At 27.3% G+C, this 14,488-nt stretch overlaps 1 protein-coding gene across 1 annotated transcript; it reads right to left on the bottom strand.

Annotated features, from left to right (window-relative positions):
• Positions 1-722: 722 nt before the first annotated feature.
• On the bottom strand, positions 723-11,551 carry LOC123291961. Its single transcript, XM_044872445.1, has 9 exons — positions 11,192-11,551; positions 10,997-11,130; positions 10,793-10,941; positions 7,753-7,889; positions 6,369-6,495; positions 5,222-5,397; positions 3,904-4,080; positions 2,620-2,780; positions 723-760 (listed from the first exon to the last, which is right to left on the bottom strand). The coding sequence occupies exons 1-9, from the start codon at positions 11,368-11,370 to the stop codon at positions 723-725; spliced, it is 1,278 nt and encodes a 425-aa protein (XP_044728380.1). The 5' UTR covers positions 11,371-11,551.
• Between the last annotated feature and the right edge of the window lie 2,937 nt (positions 11,552-14,488).

Consider the following 14,488-nt stretch of genomic DNA (forward strand, 5'->3'; position numbering starts at 1 on the left):
GTAATTAATATATTAATATTGTATAGTTTTATCGGTTGTATAATTTAAGAAAAACAATACTTCTATTTTTGTAAGTATTTATATATTCAATTTTTAATGAATAATTCTTATCATAAAAGAATTTTCTTCTAAAACTGAAACACATTCAAAAAATACCTTAAATGTAAATAAACAGTTTTTCAACAGGCCAAAATTAAAATTAATAAAAAATCTATTCAAACCAATTTATAATTGATATACGGAAAAATCATGTTTTAAAAATCTTTTAACCTTGAGTAGTTTTATATTGATAACCCAAAAAATATTTGTTTGTTAAACGATTTTCCAAAATCTAAAATAAATTTCCGCATTGGAATTCACAGATACAAATCAGAATAACAAATTTCGATCGATAGGTATCTAAAGTTTAAAAATTGAATAAACCTGTAAACAGTCTGATAACTTAGAAATTTTATTTTCGAATCTTGTAAACATTAAACAATAAATTCACGAGTTTATTTATTGAGATATAAGAGTTGTTGCATCGTTTCTTACTTTTACCTATCTCAACTTTTAATAAAGAACAATGAATAGAGGCAATACTCATAAAGAAGTTAAATTTCCACGCAGGAAATGTTTGTTCAATGGTGAAATTGAATATAGAAGACGTCACTGTTTGTTGAAATTTAATAACCAGTCTTATAACTTTAATATGGTGCAGAACAGCCAAAAAATAATGAGTCTTACAAACGTTTCATAAACCTATCATCAGATATTGTTTCTAATGATAATGTAATACAATTAGTCTAAGAAAAAAAAACAAGGTGTATAAAGAAAGACATTTTATCCATTAAAATTTATTTCGTTGATCTTTCGAATTATTTATTAATTCCAAATGTGAAATGATGATGGAGTATTATTATATTAATTCGTTATATGTTAGTCCGTTATCGGTTTTAGTATTTAAGTTATATTGTTTTCAGGCGGATCTAAATGCGGAAATTATATTATTTTATAAACATTAGTACGAACCATTTGAACCCGAGTAATTTTTATTACCGTTACAAAGAAGTAAACATATCTAATCAACTATTTTTTACCAAATGCATTAAATGCACTTGTCAGACAGTACATCTGTAATCAGAGAATAGAGTCCCGCATTCATAATATATTATTTTTAATTAATTCACAATATCGTTTTTAATTTAGCCGCTTAATAAACACACATAGTCTATAAAATTAGCTCTAAGTTTTGTGTTAAATTCCAAAGAATTAAGGCTTCATAGATTTTAATTTCTAGTTTTATAGATATGACGAGATTTTATTTTATTTGTATTTTTTAAATTAAAATGATTTGTGAAATAAAATTTTAATGTCGTTCGAATATAATTTGGTTTGGATAGTTTCAAAAAATTTCAAATTTAAAATATAAATACATATTTGTAGTTTTATAAAAACGATTTTATTACAATTTATTTAAAAAAAGAAATGAATTAAATTTTAAGTACACTGCCACAGTAAGTAAAAATACAAAAAGTAAAGTAAGTCTAAAAAACGGTTGCCTCTCTTAATTGGCCTTATTAAAAGTAAATTAACGAATCTCAAAACTTCAAATATATTGTAATAAATTATAGTTCTTATTTGATGTGTGTTGTTTTATTTTTATTTTTTGTGTAAATTATTTTATTTCACCAGTTAAGTATTAATGATAACAAAATTTCGTAAGGCGTTGTAAGCTGTTATTAAACTATTCTGTGTAGATCTGATTAAATATATTTGTGAAATAATTTAGTTTTTAATTTCTTTCCAACTTTCATAAAACAATTTTTTCAGGCAAAACTTTTTTATTTTTTTATACAACATTTTTTTTTTCATTTAAACTTCTGTTCTCTAATGGTTTACAAGAAGGCTCCTTCGGATCCAAAATCCAATTGACCTATGTTGCTCATTTAAGAATTCAAACTTACTTTTTACGTCCTTAGTACGCTATAAAAATTTATGCTGGTATCTCTTTTCGTTTTTGAGTTACAGCATTTATGGACGGACAAACAGAAATGGGCAAATTAGAAGATTTTATGAACACCTATACGAAAATTTTGTTCGTATCACCAATATTTCTGTGAGTTACAAACCTGGGATTAAAATTAGTATACTCTGATATATATTTTATATATACAGGGTATACAAAGTTATAACGGCCAAGACAAAATTTGTTCCCAAATTTTTATGTTTTCTTTAATAACTGCCATTTTTAGTTTTAAGACTAAATTTCTTTACAAGGTACACCGTAAAAACTATAGGAACCCCTTTTTACAAGATGGCCATGAGAGAAGGGTTACGGCCCCACAAACATGGATTTAACTTTACACTAACCCTCTCTTGACAGCTTAAAATTAAAAATACGAACTCTAATTAAATGTAACTTTTCAATGGACTAAACAGTTGAAAGCGCGATTGCGATTCCGGGTCATCACTTACTATTAAAATAGTCGAATAATACATAATAGATCTGATAACTTCATATAATACAATACATTATGATAAATTCACTTTGTAATTTATTAATAAAAACGTTTATTATGCTTAAAAATTATTTTTATTTTTAAAATAATTATAAAAAAGAATTAATTTACAAAAAACTAGATGGTAATTTTAAAGTATGTAATTCATCAGATAATCCACATTTTAATAGCCGCTCAACTATTTCCCAATTCGTAAAATTTCTCGATAATACTAGACGCCGATCATCTTTTCCTCTCTTTCCATAACTACGTGTTTTTAAATTATAACGTCTGGCTTTCCTAAAATATAAAATTTAAAAAATCAGAATTATTCCAAAATATTTTACAATAATAAACTCAAGAATATATATATTAAGGATACGAAATCTCCTACTTTGAACTAGGCATCAGGATGTCTGAGTGATTGAAAATAATTGAAATTGTTCAATTGATTGAAAACAAAAGACAGCATTATGAGCAGTACAAAGTACGCAACGACCGACTCGCCCAGATAAGCGTCTTTTTTCTACTACTCTCTCCACTTTAGTTTTACGCCCTTACGATCGTTGAGTTTTACGCCCTTAATATATATATTATTGAATAAACTATTAACATGATTGTACAGCCATTACAGTTACTACCATCAAACTAGATGAAATTTTATATGGTTGAAGTATTGGAGAGAGCAATGCCACCTTTGTCAAGTTTCCGTTTTTTATCTGTAGAATACAAAATTTCATATGCGCAGAAAAAAAATGGTTATTTCGAAAAATTAAAGATTTTCCACAATTTTTTACAATTTACTGTAAAACTATAAATTTTAGGAGAAAAGTAGGTCGATTCAAAGTTGCCAGGCGTAAAATTTCCAACTGATTTGTATATGTAAACTTTTTATTATCTTTCATATTTTATGACAAACCTATATTCTATGTTTTTGGAGATTTTTTTAATTTTCCTAAAAAACTGGGCATTTTAGGGAAAAATAGTTCAGATATAAGTTGTTAATCATAAAATTAACTATTGATCTATATATTGTGATTGCTCACAATATTTCGCATATTCGGAAAAGTTTTGAACTTACTATTTTTTCTTTAAAATGAATAGTCGAGTAAATACCAAAAAATTGTGGAAAATCGTTGATTTTTTCGAAATTACCTTTTTTATTCTGCGCATATGAAAATTATTATTCTATGATAAAAAGCTAAAACTTTGCATAGGTGGCATTGTTGCTTCCAAAACTTCAATAAATTTTACCTAATTTGATTTGAGAAAGTGATATAAGAAACAAAAAAATAAGTATTTGATTATATTATCTCAAAAGTTGTTGAATAACTTTGGCTATCCTTACTTTATGAACTATGATGACTGTAGCAATAACATTGTAGCCGCACAACCTCAATTAAATAATAAATGGTATACTAACTGGTGTATAAATTTTCTTTCTTCATTTGTAAAATCAGAGGAAAATACTAAATTTTTTGTATTACCAGAAGCAATATATTCTCTAAGAATATTTTCAAGTTTGGCTCTAACCTTCTTATTATCTTGAGGATTATCTGAAGAAAATCCTAAGCCTCTTCTAGTTACACAATCACTAACCCTAGAAAGTTAATTTTTAAATTATATATACCTATAGTGTTTCTTTAAAATATGCTTGAAGCTCGAAAAATAAATTGTATTTGAGAAAAATACTTCAAACAAATAACGAAGTTCATAGGTACACATCTTACATCGCCATTCAATTTGATCTGAGATTTCAGATTCAATGAAATCTCATACTGGTTCATAACTGCTAACAGGTAGAAGAACTGTTTAAATTAAAAAAAGTTGTTCCTTATTAATTTATCAGAATATTTTTTCAAAAAGAATCTAGATTCCTCAGAAGACATACGTAAAAAACGTTTCGAACAAAAAATGTTACTTTTTAATATAAAACTTTCTAACTTAATGTTCTCTTGTATCTCTTACTAGTTAGAATTCATATTTCGTCATTTACAATATTAAATATGTATTAATATTAATTAGAATGAACTTATTATTTCTGTATTCTTATTTAGGCAAAAAATTTAACTTTGAATGTTTGAATAGTGAATGGTGCACATTAGTCAGGGAAAAAATATCGGATCGAATTTTTTATACAATCGTGTTTGTCCCTGAATAAGAATAATGTCCATCTATAGTCACAACGTTAGTGTAACTCCATTTATTTCATTTTATCTAATTTATCATTTTGTTGCATATAATTTTAAAAATTCGTACTCATCAATTTTCTTTTCAGTATTACGTACGTTAACACATTGGAACAAAATAAAAGAACTGATAATAGTTTTTATTCAAAAATCCAAAGAGAAAACCGCTGTTAATTTTAACTAATTGATAAACCTTAAATTTTTAAAGTATTAACTTCCGTTGACTTTTTTATACAATTCTACACTATACGTCACATGATGTTTTACGAAAATTTTTCCTTCGAGCGTTTTTGTTATCCTTTCGAAAGTTATTTTAAAACTGTATAAAAATAAAAATAGTTTTGTTATAGATAAAACTTCTATAGAGATCTTCCGAGCATTAATATGCCAAAAATCGAATCTGAAATTTTTTTCTGATCAAACTTTAAGGTATACATAGAAGAATTCGTTATTTTTTTGGTACCCTAATTATTAGTAATATAAAACTAACGATGATTTTTATATTTTATTAAATTGTTCTAATATAAACAATTAGTAGGTTTATATACGTACTCTACATTATCCTCTCGGCCATGTTCATTTTTGCCCAGGCCTTTACCACCCCATCCCATCATTTTCATTAATTTCAGTCCAACATTATCACTTTTTAATAAACTTTCACTTGTTCCTTCAGCATTTATTTCTTCCTTTTCAACTGTTTCGCCACTTTCTGTAAGAGCTTGTTTTCTCTGCAAAAGAAAAATTTAAATTATATGACAATAGGATTTGGATTGTATATAACTTTGAAATATTTATCCTAAATGGTTTAAGTACAGTATGGACTTTATAATAATGGCTATTTATATAAATAGATAATAATAATAATAATTGTAATCGTTATTCTCAAGAATAATACTATATGTAATCCGTTCATTTTTTTGTGACACTGAGTACATAGTACATAGAACAATAATAATAAATATAAATAAATTTATAATAAACAATAATAATAAATATAAATTTTTTTTGTTTTGATTTACAGAACGCGAGAGATTTGCTCATCTCTCATCATGCGACTAAAGATGCGAACGGTTGATACGCGTGCTGATGGGTTTAGCAACGTGTACCCTATCTAAATCTGTCATAGTCACATGCGTCAGAAAACGCAAAAATTCTGGTTGCCCTTTTTAGAAATTTTAGCAAGATGGCTCTTTAAAATTTTTTTTTCTTATAATTCATATTCTGTATTTCAGGTTGGCCCCCTCTGGCCTATGGCTGCCGACGTCCCTGGCCACCTTTAAAATTATTAAAGGTTGTAACCGTTATACCACATCACATTCGGTGGCAATCTTTAATAATTACTTATTTCCTAAGTTTTATATTATTCGGTTATTTATTATTATGTGCCTGCTTGTCTGTCTTTTTATTCGGTAAAAATCTTGTATTTAAAGGTACTTCCCGATGGGATAGAGCTAAATATCTCAAGGAAAGTGTAAATTCAATCGCAATATAAAATTATGACAAAAAATTAATAGAAATATGGTTGATACGTTATAAAAATAAATTACTGTTTCTCTTTGCCTCGCTAAAAGTTGAAAAGATTTAAAAAAAATAGTTTTTAAAATAGAAACTTTTTTGCAACAACAATAAGTAAAAAATAATCTTTCCCCTGAAAGACCCACACATGACTATAAATAATATACACAAAAATAAAAAGTACCTCAAGTGTAAAACATGTCGTTTGTAATTTTTCTAAAGCTATTTTGCCAAGTACCAGTTTTGCATCTTTTTCGTTAATGGCATATTCGGTACATATTTCTTCTTGGCCAATATAGAGCTTAAATTTTCTGTAAAAGACAAATATATTATCTTACACAATATATTAACTACCTATTCCTCTAAGAGACGATTTATACTTCTGGCATACAAAAAGTAAGTAATATGGTAGAAAAAATATAATAAATTTTCATTAATTCTAAGTCCGGGGAAATTTTAATAGAGAGTAACAATTAAAAAATAACTTAAAAGTTGCAGATTTTGATGGGCGGCATCATGTTCTGACATCAGGTTAAACCTAGTTTTCCGGGTTTTCCTTTAATAGTCAATTTAGATCCTAAAAGTTAAGAGATAGAATAACACTTTAAATTAGAAAGTGGATCATCATAAAAAAACTAACTCATTGTTGCATTTAATGGAAAAAAGTACGCTAGCTTTAGAAAAATGTTTTAGACAAAAGTTATCTAGGACAATAAAAGTCATTCGAATTCATTTTCAAGATTATTTGAAGATCAAGGTCAAATTACCTTGATACTTAAACTGTAGGTCAAAGTGATGAATGCTAAAGCATTTTTCTGTAGTGTTTTTTCAATTAAATGCAATGATGACATATTTTCGTCGCAAATCGCATTTGCTTCGAAAGCTAACCTTTTTCGAAAAAATATTTTAAATAAAAAATGTTAGTTTTTTATGAGAATAAACTTTCTTATTTAAAATGTTATTCTACCTATTACATTTTCGGTTTTAAATTGACTATTAAAGCAACCCGGAGAGCTAGATCCAATCTGATGTCAGAACATATTGCCCCCATCAAACTCTGTAACTTCAGTTTACATTTATTTTTTGATTGGTTAACTACAAAACGAGCTATAACCCATAATAGATTAAAATGTTCCACCCTATATTTTAAATATGAAAACCCTTTTATCATTAAATCTTAACATCGGCAATAAATTGCAGAATCCAGATTTGTTTTAAAATCTAATCATTAAATTAATAAGCACAAATCCAATCACTAAATTAATAATAGAGGTACGATATTTTTACTAACATAATTAACGAGCTATTACCCATAATAGATTAAAATGTTCCACCCTATATTTTAAATATGAAAACCCTTTTATCATTAAATCTTAACATCGGCAATAAATTGCAGAATCCAGATTTGTTTTAAAATCTAATCATTAAATTAATAAGCACAAATCCAATCACTAAATTAATAATAGAGGTACGATATTTTTACTAACATAATTAACAAATAAGGAAGAGTTTTTTTACTATTATCTATTTCTTATATTTTGATATTAAAAATGACTATAAAAACTTACTGTTTACCATTCACAGTTGGTTCAGATAATTTTTCAATCCAAGGTGTAATGCCTTTAATTTGTCCTACTATACATCTGTGAATAATTGCCCATGGATTTAAATCGACTAAATTTGTCTGTATTACAAGTTGGCCTCGCTAAAATTAAAAAAAAAAAAAAAACATTGATTTCAAATTTCATGGAGGTATGGGAGTAAAATAGTAAAATCGTTTTCACCTAGATCGAAAGTACGTTTTTCCGACATTAATGTAAAGGAAGCCTAATATTTTGTGAATTACTTTCTGCATTGGATGCGTTTGTGTATTGTGCGGCATGATTCAGCTTCGAAACAGAGTCAAGAAAGTAGATCTAATTTCTGCCTTAAAATTAATGCCGGGGATACGTACTTTTGACCGTATGTAAAGATAAATAGTATAGACCATACGGGCAGGATGTAAGAACTTGTTGTAGCAAAAAGTGTAAAAATGAAAAACATTATAATACGTATTAAGAAAACATATATTGTAGGTTGATGAATTTATTGATCTCAATACAGTAGCCACTTTCAAAACACATTTAACTTTAAGTTCAAGAAAGTTTAACAAAAGTTCTTTTATTTTAGAATACGGAAAAAAAAGTTGTTGCTTTCTTCTATCACTGAAAGATAATGAATCCTAGGTAACTTTTGATTACCCTAAAGGTCAAGGGTAAATTCAAGGAGACCAAAAAATGTCCCCTTTGATTTCAAAAATTTTTACTTGAAAATGTTTTTTGAATCTCAGCTAATCAAGTTTTTCTACTTATCGATTGAACGGATCTGTATATCATCAACTGTAATAGCAAAACCCCTATTTCTGTCTCCATTGATGTGCGACACTTTTCATACACCTAGCCAATAATAATTATTATTCATCCATTGAAAATGTGCAGAGCAATTTCGATTTTTGGAAAAGTCAAATAAGCTCAAACTTTAAAGGCGGTCGTAGCTAATTGTCTAAAAAATCAAAAATAGTAGTCTCGATAATCGAAAATTTCCAGTAATCGAAACATTTTTCGTCCACCGGTTCCAAATTTTCTTTACCAACCATTCAAAAATGATTTTGTTTTTTTTTTGTATATACATATAATATAATTCATTGATTGCTCTAATTTTGTGTGTAGAGCCTTGAACAATGACATATGTAGTGAAAAAAAAATTTATTTTGCCCTCTTTGTAACTCAATCGGTGGACACATAGCTTAACATAGATATCAAGCTCACGAAAGGCAACTTACGATGAATAGAATCTTATACCAATATTTTTATTAAATTAATAGAATTTAAAAGATAAACTTTGAGGGGTATTATCTAACTGATGACAGACTTCTTCATTGCCTTCTTTTGATAGCAAGTACAAAAAATTTATCGTAACTTAATGAATATCGTGACATCTCATTTATCGAAATTTTAAAGTTCCCATTCCGGAGCTTTCATTTACCAAAAAAGTTGGCGGTCGAATTGGTCTCATGAAGTTAATTGGCTGATTATTTCAAGAAAAATTGTTACCTGAATTTAAAAAAAAAAAAAGAAGAAATTAACCTTGAATTCACTCTGAAAATTCCCTTCAAGGTCTAATGCAGAGTTCATTTTATGTCTCATTTTTCAATATCATAATTCCAGCCAACTTTTTTGTAGTAAGAGCTTTGGCCACATTTCATTCATTTTGACAGACTGGCTACACCCCCTTCATGTGTATACCAAGCACCACAACAGCGTGTGGCAATTATTAACTTTTTGTTATAACTACGGGATTCGAACTCGTAATCCTGCATATACCTAGTACGGCAATTGGTACACAAACATCTGAGTTGAACACGGTACAGATAGATAATATCCGATTATAGTAGAGAGCATACTATTGAATTTATATCTATGTAAATAAGTTTTATCGTAGCCAAATTAATAGGGAATATTCATGAAATTTAAATTTGGTTCAAATATTTTTCTTCCGTAACTTTAATAATTTTCTTCCATTAAAGTTTTAATTAATGGTTTAATTAAAATTAATGGACATTTTAATTAAACCATTATTTTAGTAATTAATATCTTTTTAATTACTGAAAAATAATTAATAAAAGTACAAATTCAGTGAGGGCATTAAAAAATTTCTAAAACGGAAATTCAAATTTTTATACGGACGTGACATCAAAGTACGTGCTTGTCAAATTTGTTGACATACTGTATGGTATTAATTACTTACATTTTATATAGTATTTCATTAAATTATACTATTCTACGGCTTTTTATTAGAAAACTTAATAATAACGAGTGTTAATACTGTGTTGTAAATTCATTTTTTTTAAGTGTAAATATTACATGGAACTGTCACCAATTGACAGATCACGTACTTATACGTCATCAACAGAGAGCGTCAAAAAACTGCGTTTAAATATCTCAAAAGTATAATGTATTTTAAATATTTTTTTTACACTTAAATACAGCATTTTTAAGCAGTATTTATATTTTTTACTTTGTTATAACGGTGTAAACAAATAATTAAAAATATTAAAAAAATACATGAATATTCCCTATTAACAAAAATATTTATTATGAACGAAAATTAAGTTTTGCGTCTGAAAGCTAACGAAACCAAAATTTTGATTTTAAATATATAGTTTTATAAAAAATGTAATGAAAAAATTATTTTATATAAACAAAAAACAGAGTTCATACGCAATAAGTGGATTATTTTGTATTCATTCATTGATAAGGGCAAAACTGGCACTTCACTAATTGGACGGAAATAGACACAACAACCTACTAATCAAATTTTACACACTCTACGTTTATTCAAAAAAATAAAAATAAAACAATAAAATAAATATTTTTGAAAGAAAAATTAAGAAGTTTTACACTTTGGACAAAATAACTAATGGTCAAAACTAATTTAAAACGTTTATTAAATCTTTATATACATGAATATGAATATATAATCCAATTAATTTAATAATACGATCGTTAAAATTTAAAATCAAAATGGAATCCATTATTTTGTACTTAAATGGAAATGTAATTAACTTACGAAACCAGGTTGACTTCGAACTTTTTCAAGCAATTTATCATAGTTTTGTGATTCTGTTGATGATGACTCGGATGCAGTTGAATAATTCTTGTCTGTACTGTTTGATGTCCCTTCTTTGGTTCCAATAGTTGAATGTGGTTGTTTATTTCCTAAAAAGTTTAAATTGTTAGAAAATTTTATTTTTGAAAATTGAATTGATATTACCTGTATAACGACTTTCAGCTGCATCTGATGCTTTCACAAAAGTACGTTGTAATTTTAATTTCTTGTTTTGTCTATACGATTCTACAATACCCTCTGACATTAGTGCAACTTTCTGCATTACTTCTTTGTTGTAACTTTAAAAATAACAGAATCTGTAGTAATAAAATATAAGTGCTAGTAATTATTAATTCTTACCTGCATCCCATAAATTCTACATTAGTAAATACTCTTGATAATGCTATCAAATAAGGTTCTGGATATTTGCCTTTATTCGCTAATAAAAACTTTCTTCTTAGTTCCCAATGTTCCTCGGGTTCAGATTCGTCAAAATATTTGTCAATATCGAAGTCATCATCAGTTTTTTGATCTGACATTTTGCCTTTGTTTTTTTTTTTTTTTTTTAATGTTGTTTAAATTATGTAAAATGACTTAAACCCTGTTTAACATATTCAATAATATTTTGGAAATTTTACACTTTTTTTAAATAATGCATTTTTTGAACTTTTATTAAAAAAACAAGGTTGTTTATGTTCTAATCTACAAACCACCACTTGTAAATGCTTTATACTTAATATCTTTTTTACAGTTGGCAAACATGTACTTTTCAACATGTGCAAGCCATAGATGTCTATACTAATTCTTGAACGCTTACTCACTGTTAAAAGCTTTAGGCACGTACTTTCGACACAGTTAATCATGTGTAGATACTGAATTTGAAATTCAATTTGTTATACTCTGAGTGGTAAATATCTAGAAATAATTCGATATTTTAGTAGAAAAATCGGCAAAAAATATAGAGAATTTTATATCAGATAAAAATAGAAATATAAATAATAAAAATAACCATATACTATAGGATGTAAACAGTTCAAGAAATGCAAAATTCGTGTACTATAATAAATAAAAATAATATAAAGTAGGTGAACATATCGTGGTTGCTATGCACACACACACGTACATAAAAACATATCTCACACTGTTACGTGATGAATTCTGCCAGTTTGCTCACCATGGCAAGCTGCGTTAAGGCACTTCGTTACAAAACTATATAATTGCTGCCAAAGCCTTAGCTATAGGTACGACAGGGAGGGGGGAGATTTTTTCGATTTTAATATTTTTCCACCATTCTTTTTGCTTTATCTTCTTTTGTTTTTCTATTCAATATACATGTACACAATTGAAAATTAGTCATAACAGCTTTCTTTAACTCCAAAATTATTATTATTAACTAATGATAACATTTTTTTATAATGAGCAGAAAAATTACAAATTTTATTATTCCACGAAATCTACAATTCTTAAAATATTTATTCGATATCGAATTTATTTTTCGTTAAAGAGATATTCTGTAGTAAAAAGTCTGCACTCGCATGGATCGTAAACATATACAGACACCACCGCAAAAAAAGTGTTAACACATAAAAGGTTAAATATGCAGACTGGAGACTTCAATTTATATTTCCGGATCTATTAAAATAACTTCCCTGTACAGGAAAATGAAAGAAGCCACTCGCATTTTGCTAAAACCTCATGGAATGTGCTTTTTAGGTGTCAAATATTATTAGTAAGCGACTTAGTGGTGCAAATGTATCCATTTGTTAATAAAGAGGCAGGCAACTTGAATTACGTGTACGTTATACATGTATAATAGTCTTCGATTATTTGACAAACACTTAACATTTACGTCATACAAGTTGTCTATTTACTAATTTTTTATGTGAACTTTAACATTGATCGTTTCATTGAATTAAAAATTTATTGTTTATTAACAAATAGAAACATTTGCACCACTAACTCATGCTTTACCATTGATATTTGACACCTAAGAAACACATACTCTAAAGTTTTAGCAAAATGCGAGCGGTTTCATTCATTTTTCTTTATAAGTCGATTTTTATAACATCTTTTCTTTTACTGTATATTGTAAGAAGTTAAAAGCATATATTATACCATGTATATATGAAATATACATAGTATTATAAGTTTAGTCCCAAGTTTGTAACGCCTAAAAATATTGATGCTACAAAAAAAAATTGATATAGGTGTTCATAAAATCACCTAATTAATCCATTTCCGGTTGTCCGTCCGTCCGGCCGTCCGTCCGTCCGTCCGTCTGTGGTCACGATTACTCAAAAACGAAAAGAGATATCAAGCTGAAATTTTTACAGCGTGCTTAGGACGTAAAAAGTGAGGTCAAGTTCGTAAATGAGCAACATGGGTCAATTGGGTCATGGGTCCGTAGTACCCATCTTGTAAACCGTTAGAGATAGAATAAAAGTTTAAATGTAAAAAATGTTCCTTACAAAAAAATAAACAACTTTTGTTTGAAACATTTTTTTGTAAACATCACTGTTTACCCACGAGGGCGTTAATTAGGTACAAATTTTATAGTATGTATTAATATAGGAATATCAAAGTGAATATCTTTTGTTATTTACATGACGTCAAAAAAAACAAACGATTGCGCATCAACACTTGCGCATTATATGAGAATATCAGTTAAATATGTCAGATATGTATGTATGTGAAATGTCAATACTGCCTATACATGGTATTTCAACAATTAACTCAGTCAATTGTTTGTTTTCACTTGTTATAAAATATATTTTGTAACATCTTTTACTATATATTGTGAGAAATTAAAAAAAATTGGGCTATACACGGGCTATTTTAGGATTTTTTTTAATACGGAAATAAATCCATGTTTAGATAATAACAGATCTAAATCGAAATATGTTTCGATAGACAATTCAACTTTTTTATTCGAAAAACTTTGTTATAAAATATGAATATAACGCACACCAATTAAACAAATCATTTTCCGTATTTGCGAAAAGCTTTCAGAGTAAAAATGGGGTTATTGGTATAAATAAATGATACGATTCTGAAGAATTAATTACCAATAAAACATAATCGAGTGGCTAGAATGTTATTAAACATCGTAAAGTTTACAAAAAATTTACATAACATTTACATGAAAGTAATATGCATTGCCTATACTTATTTAGAAAGGATATAAAACAGGCATTGTTATTTTTAATAAAATTTTCGTCCTTTTACGTTTGAAAGCCTTAAATTTTATAAAATTGTGCAAGGAGATGTCCCTGCTTGATTTTCTCTGTTAAAAATATTGTTAATTACTCGAAAGGATTCACTAAACATATATCAATAAATATTTAGTGATTAAAAAGATAAATTATTTTAGTTTAAAAATTTCATTGTTATCATACAGAAAAATTAAAAATGCTAGAGACATATATTAATTAGTAATAAAAAATATTATCTTTATAGTCGTCAGTCATTCGTGGCATATTGTTTGTTGACTAAAAAAAAAATACTACTATTTATTTTTAAAATAGACAAATCATAAATATATAGAACAAGTATGGATGTTTGGTCGGTCATAAGTCAGTTTGATCATTCTGTGGGATATATAATGAATTTTATTTTAAAGATTCTTCTCACTTATTACTATTAGACGCTAATCAACTT

The sequence above is a fragment of the Chrysoperla carnea genome, chromosome 1, assembly GCF_905475395.1.
Source record: "Chrysoperla carnea chromosome 1, inChrCarn1.1, whole genome shotgun sequence".
Lineage (NCBI taxonomy): Eukaryota > Metazoa > Arthropoda > Insecta > Neuroptera > Chrysopidae > Chrysoperla > Chrysoperla carnea.

Bases quoted from the DNA above. Each gene is read 5' to 3' on its own strand.
- LOC123291961 (XM_044872445.1), bottom strand. From the start codon at position 11,370: ATGTCAGATCAAAAAACTGATGATGACTTCGATATTGACAAATATTTT. The intron at 7,890-10,792 runs GTAAGTTAATTA...TTTTAATTTTAG, and splicing joins TTCGAAGTCAACCTGGTTTC to CGAGGCCAACTTGTAATACA. The intron at 2,781-3,903 runs GTTAGTATACCA...TTTATATTTTAG, and splicing joins GAAAGAAAATTTATACACCA to GAAAGCCAGACGTTATAATT.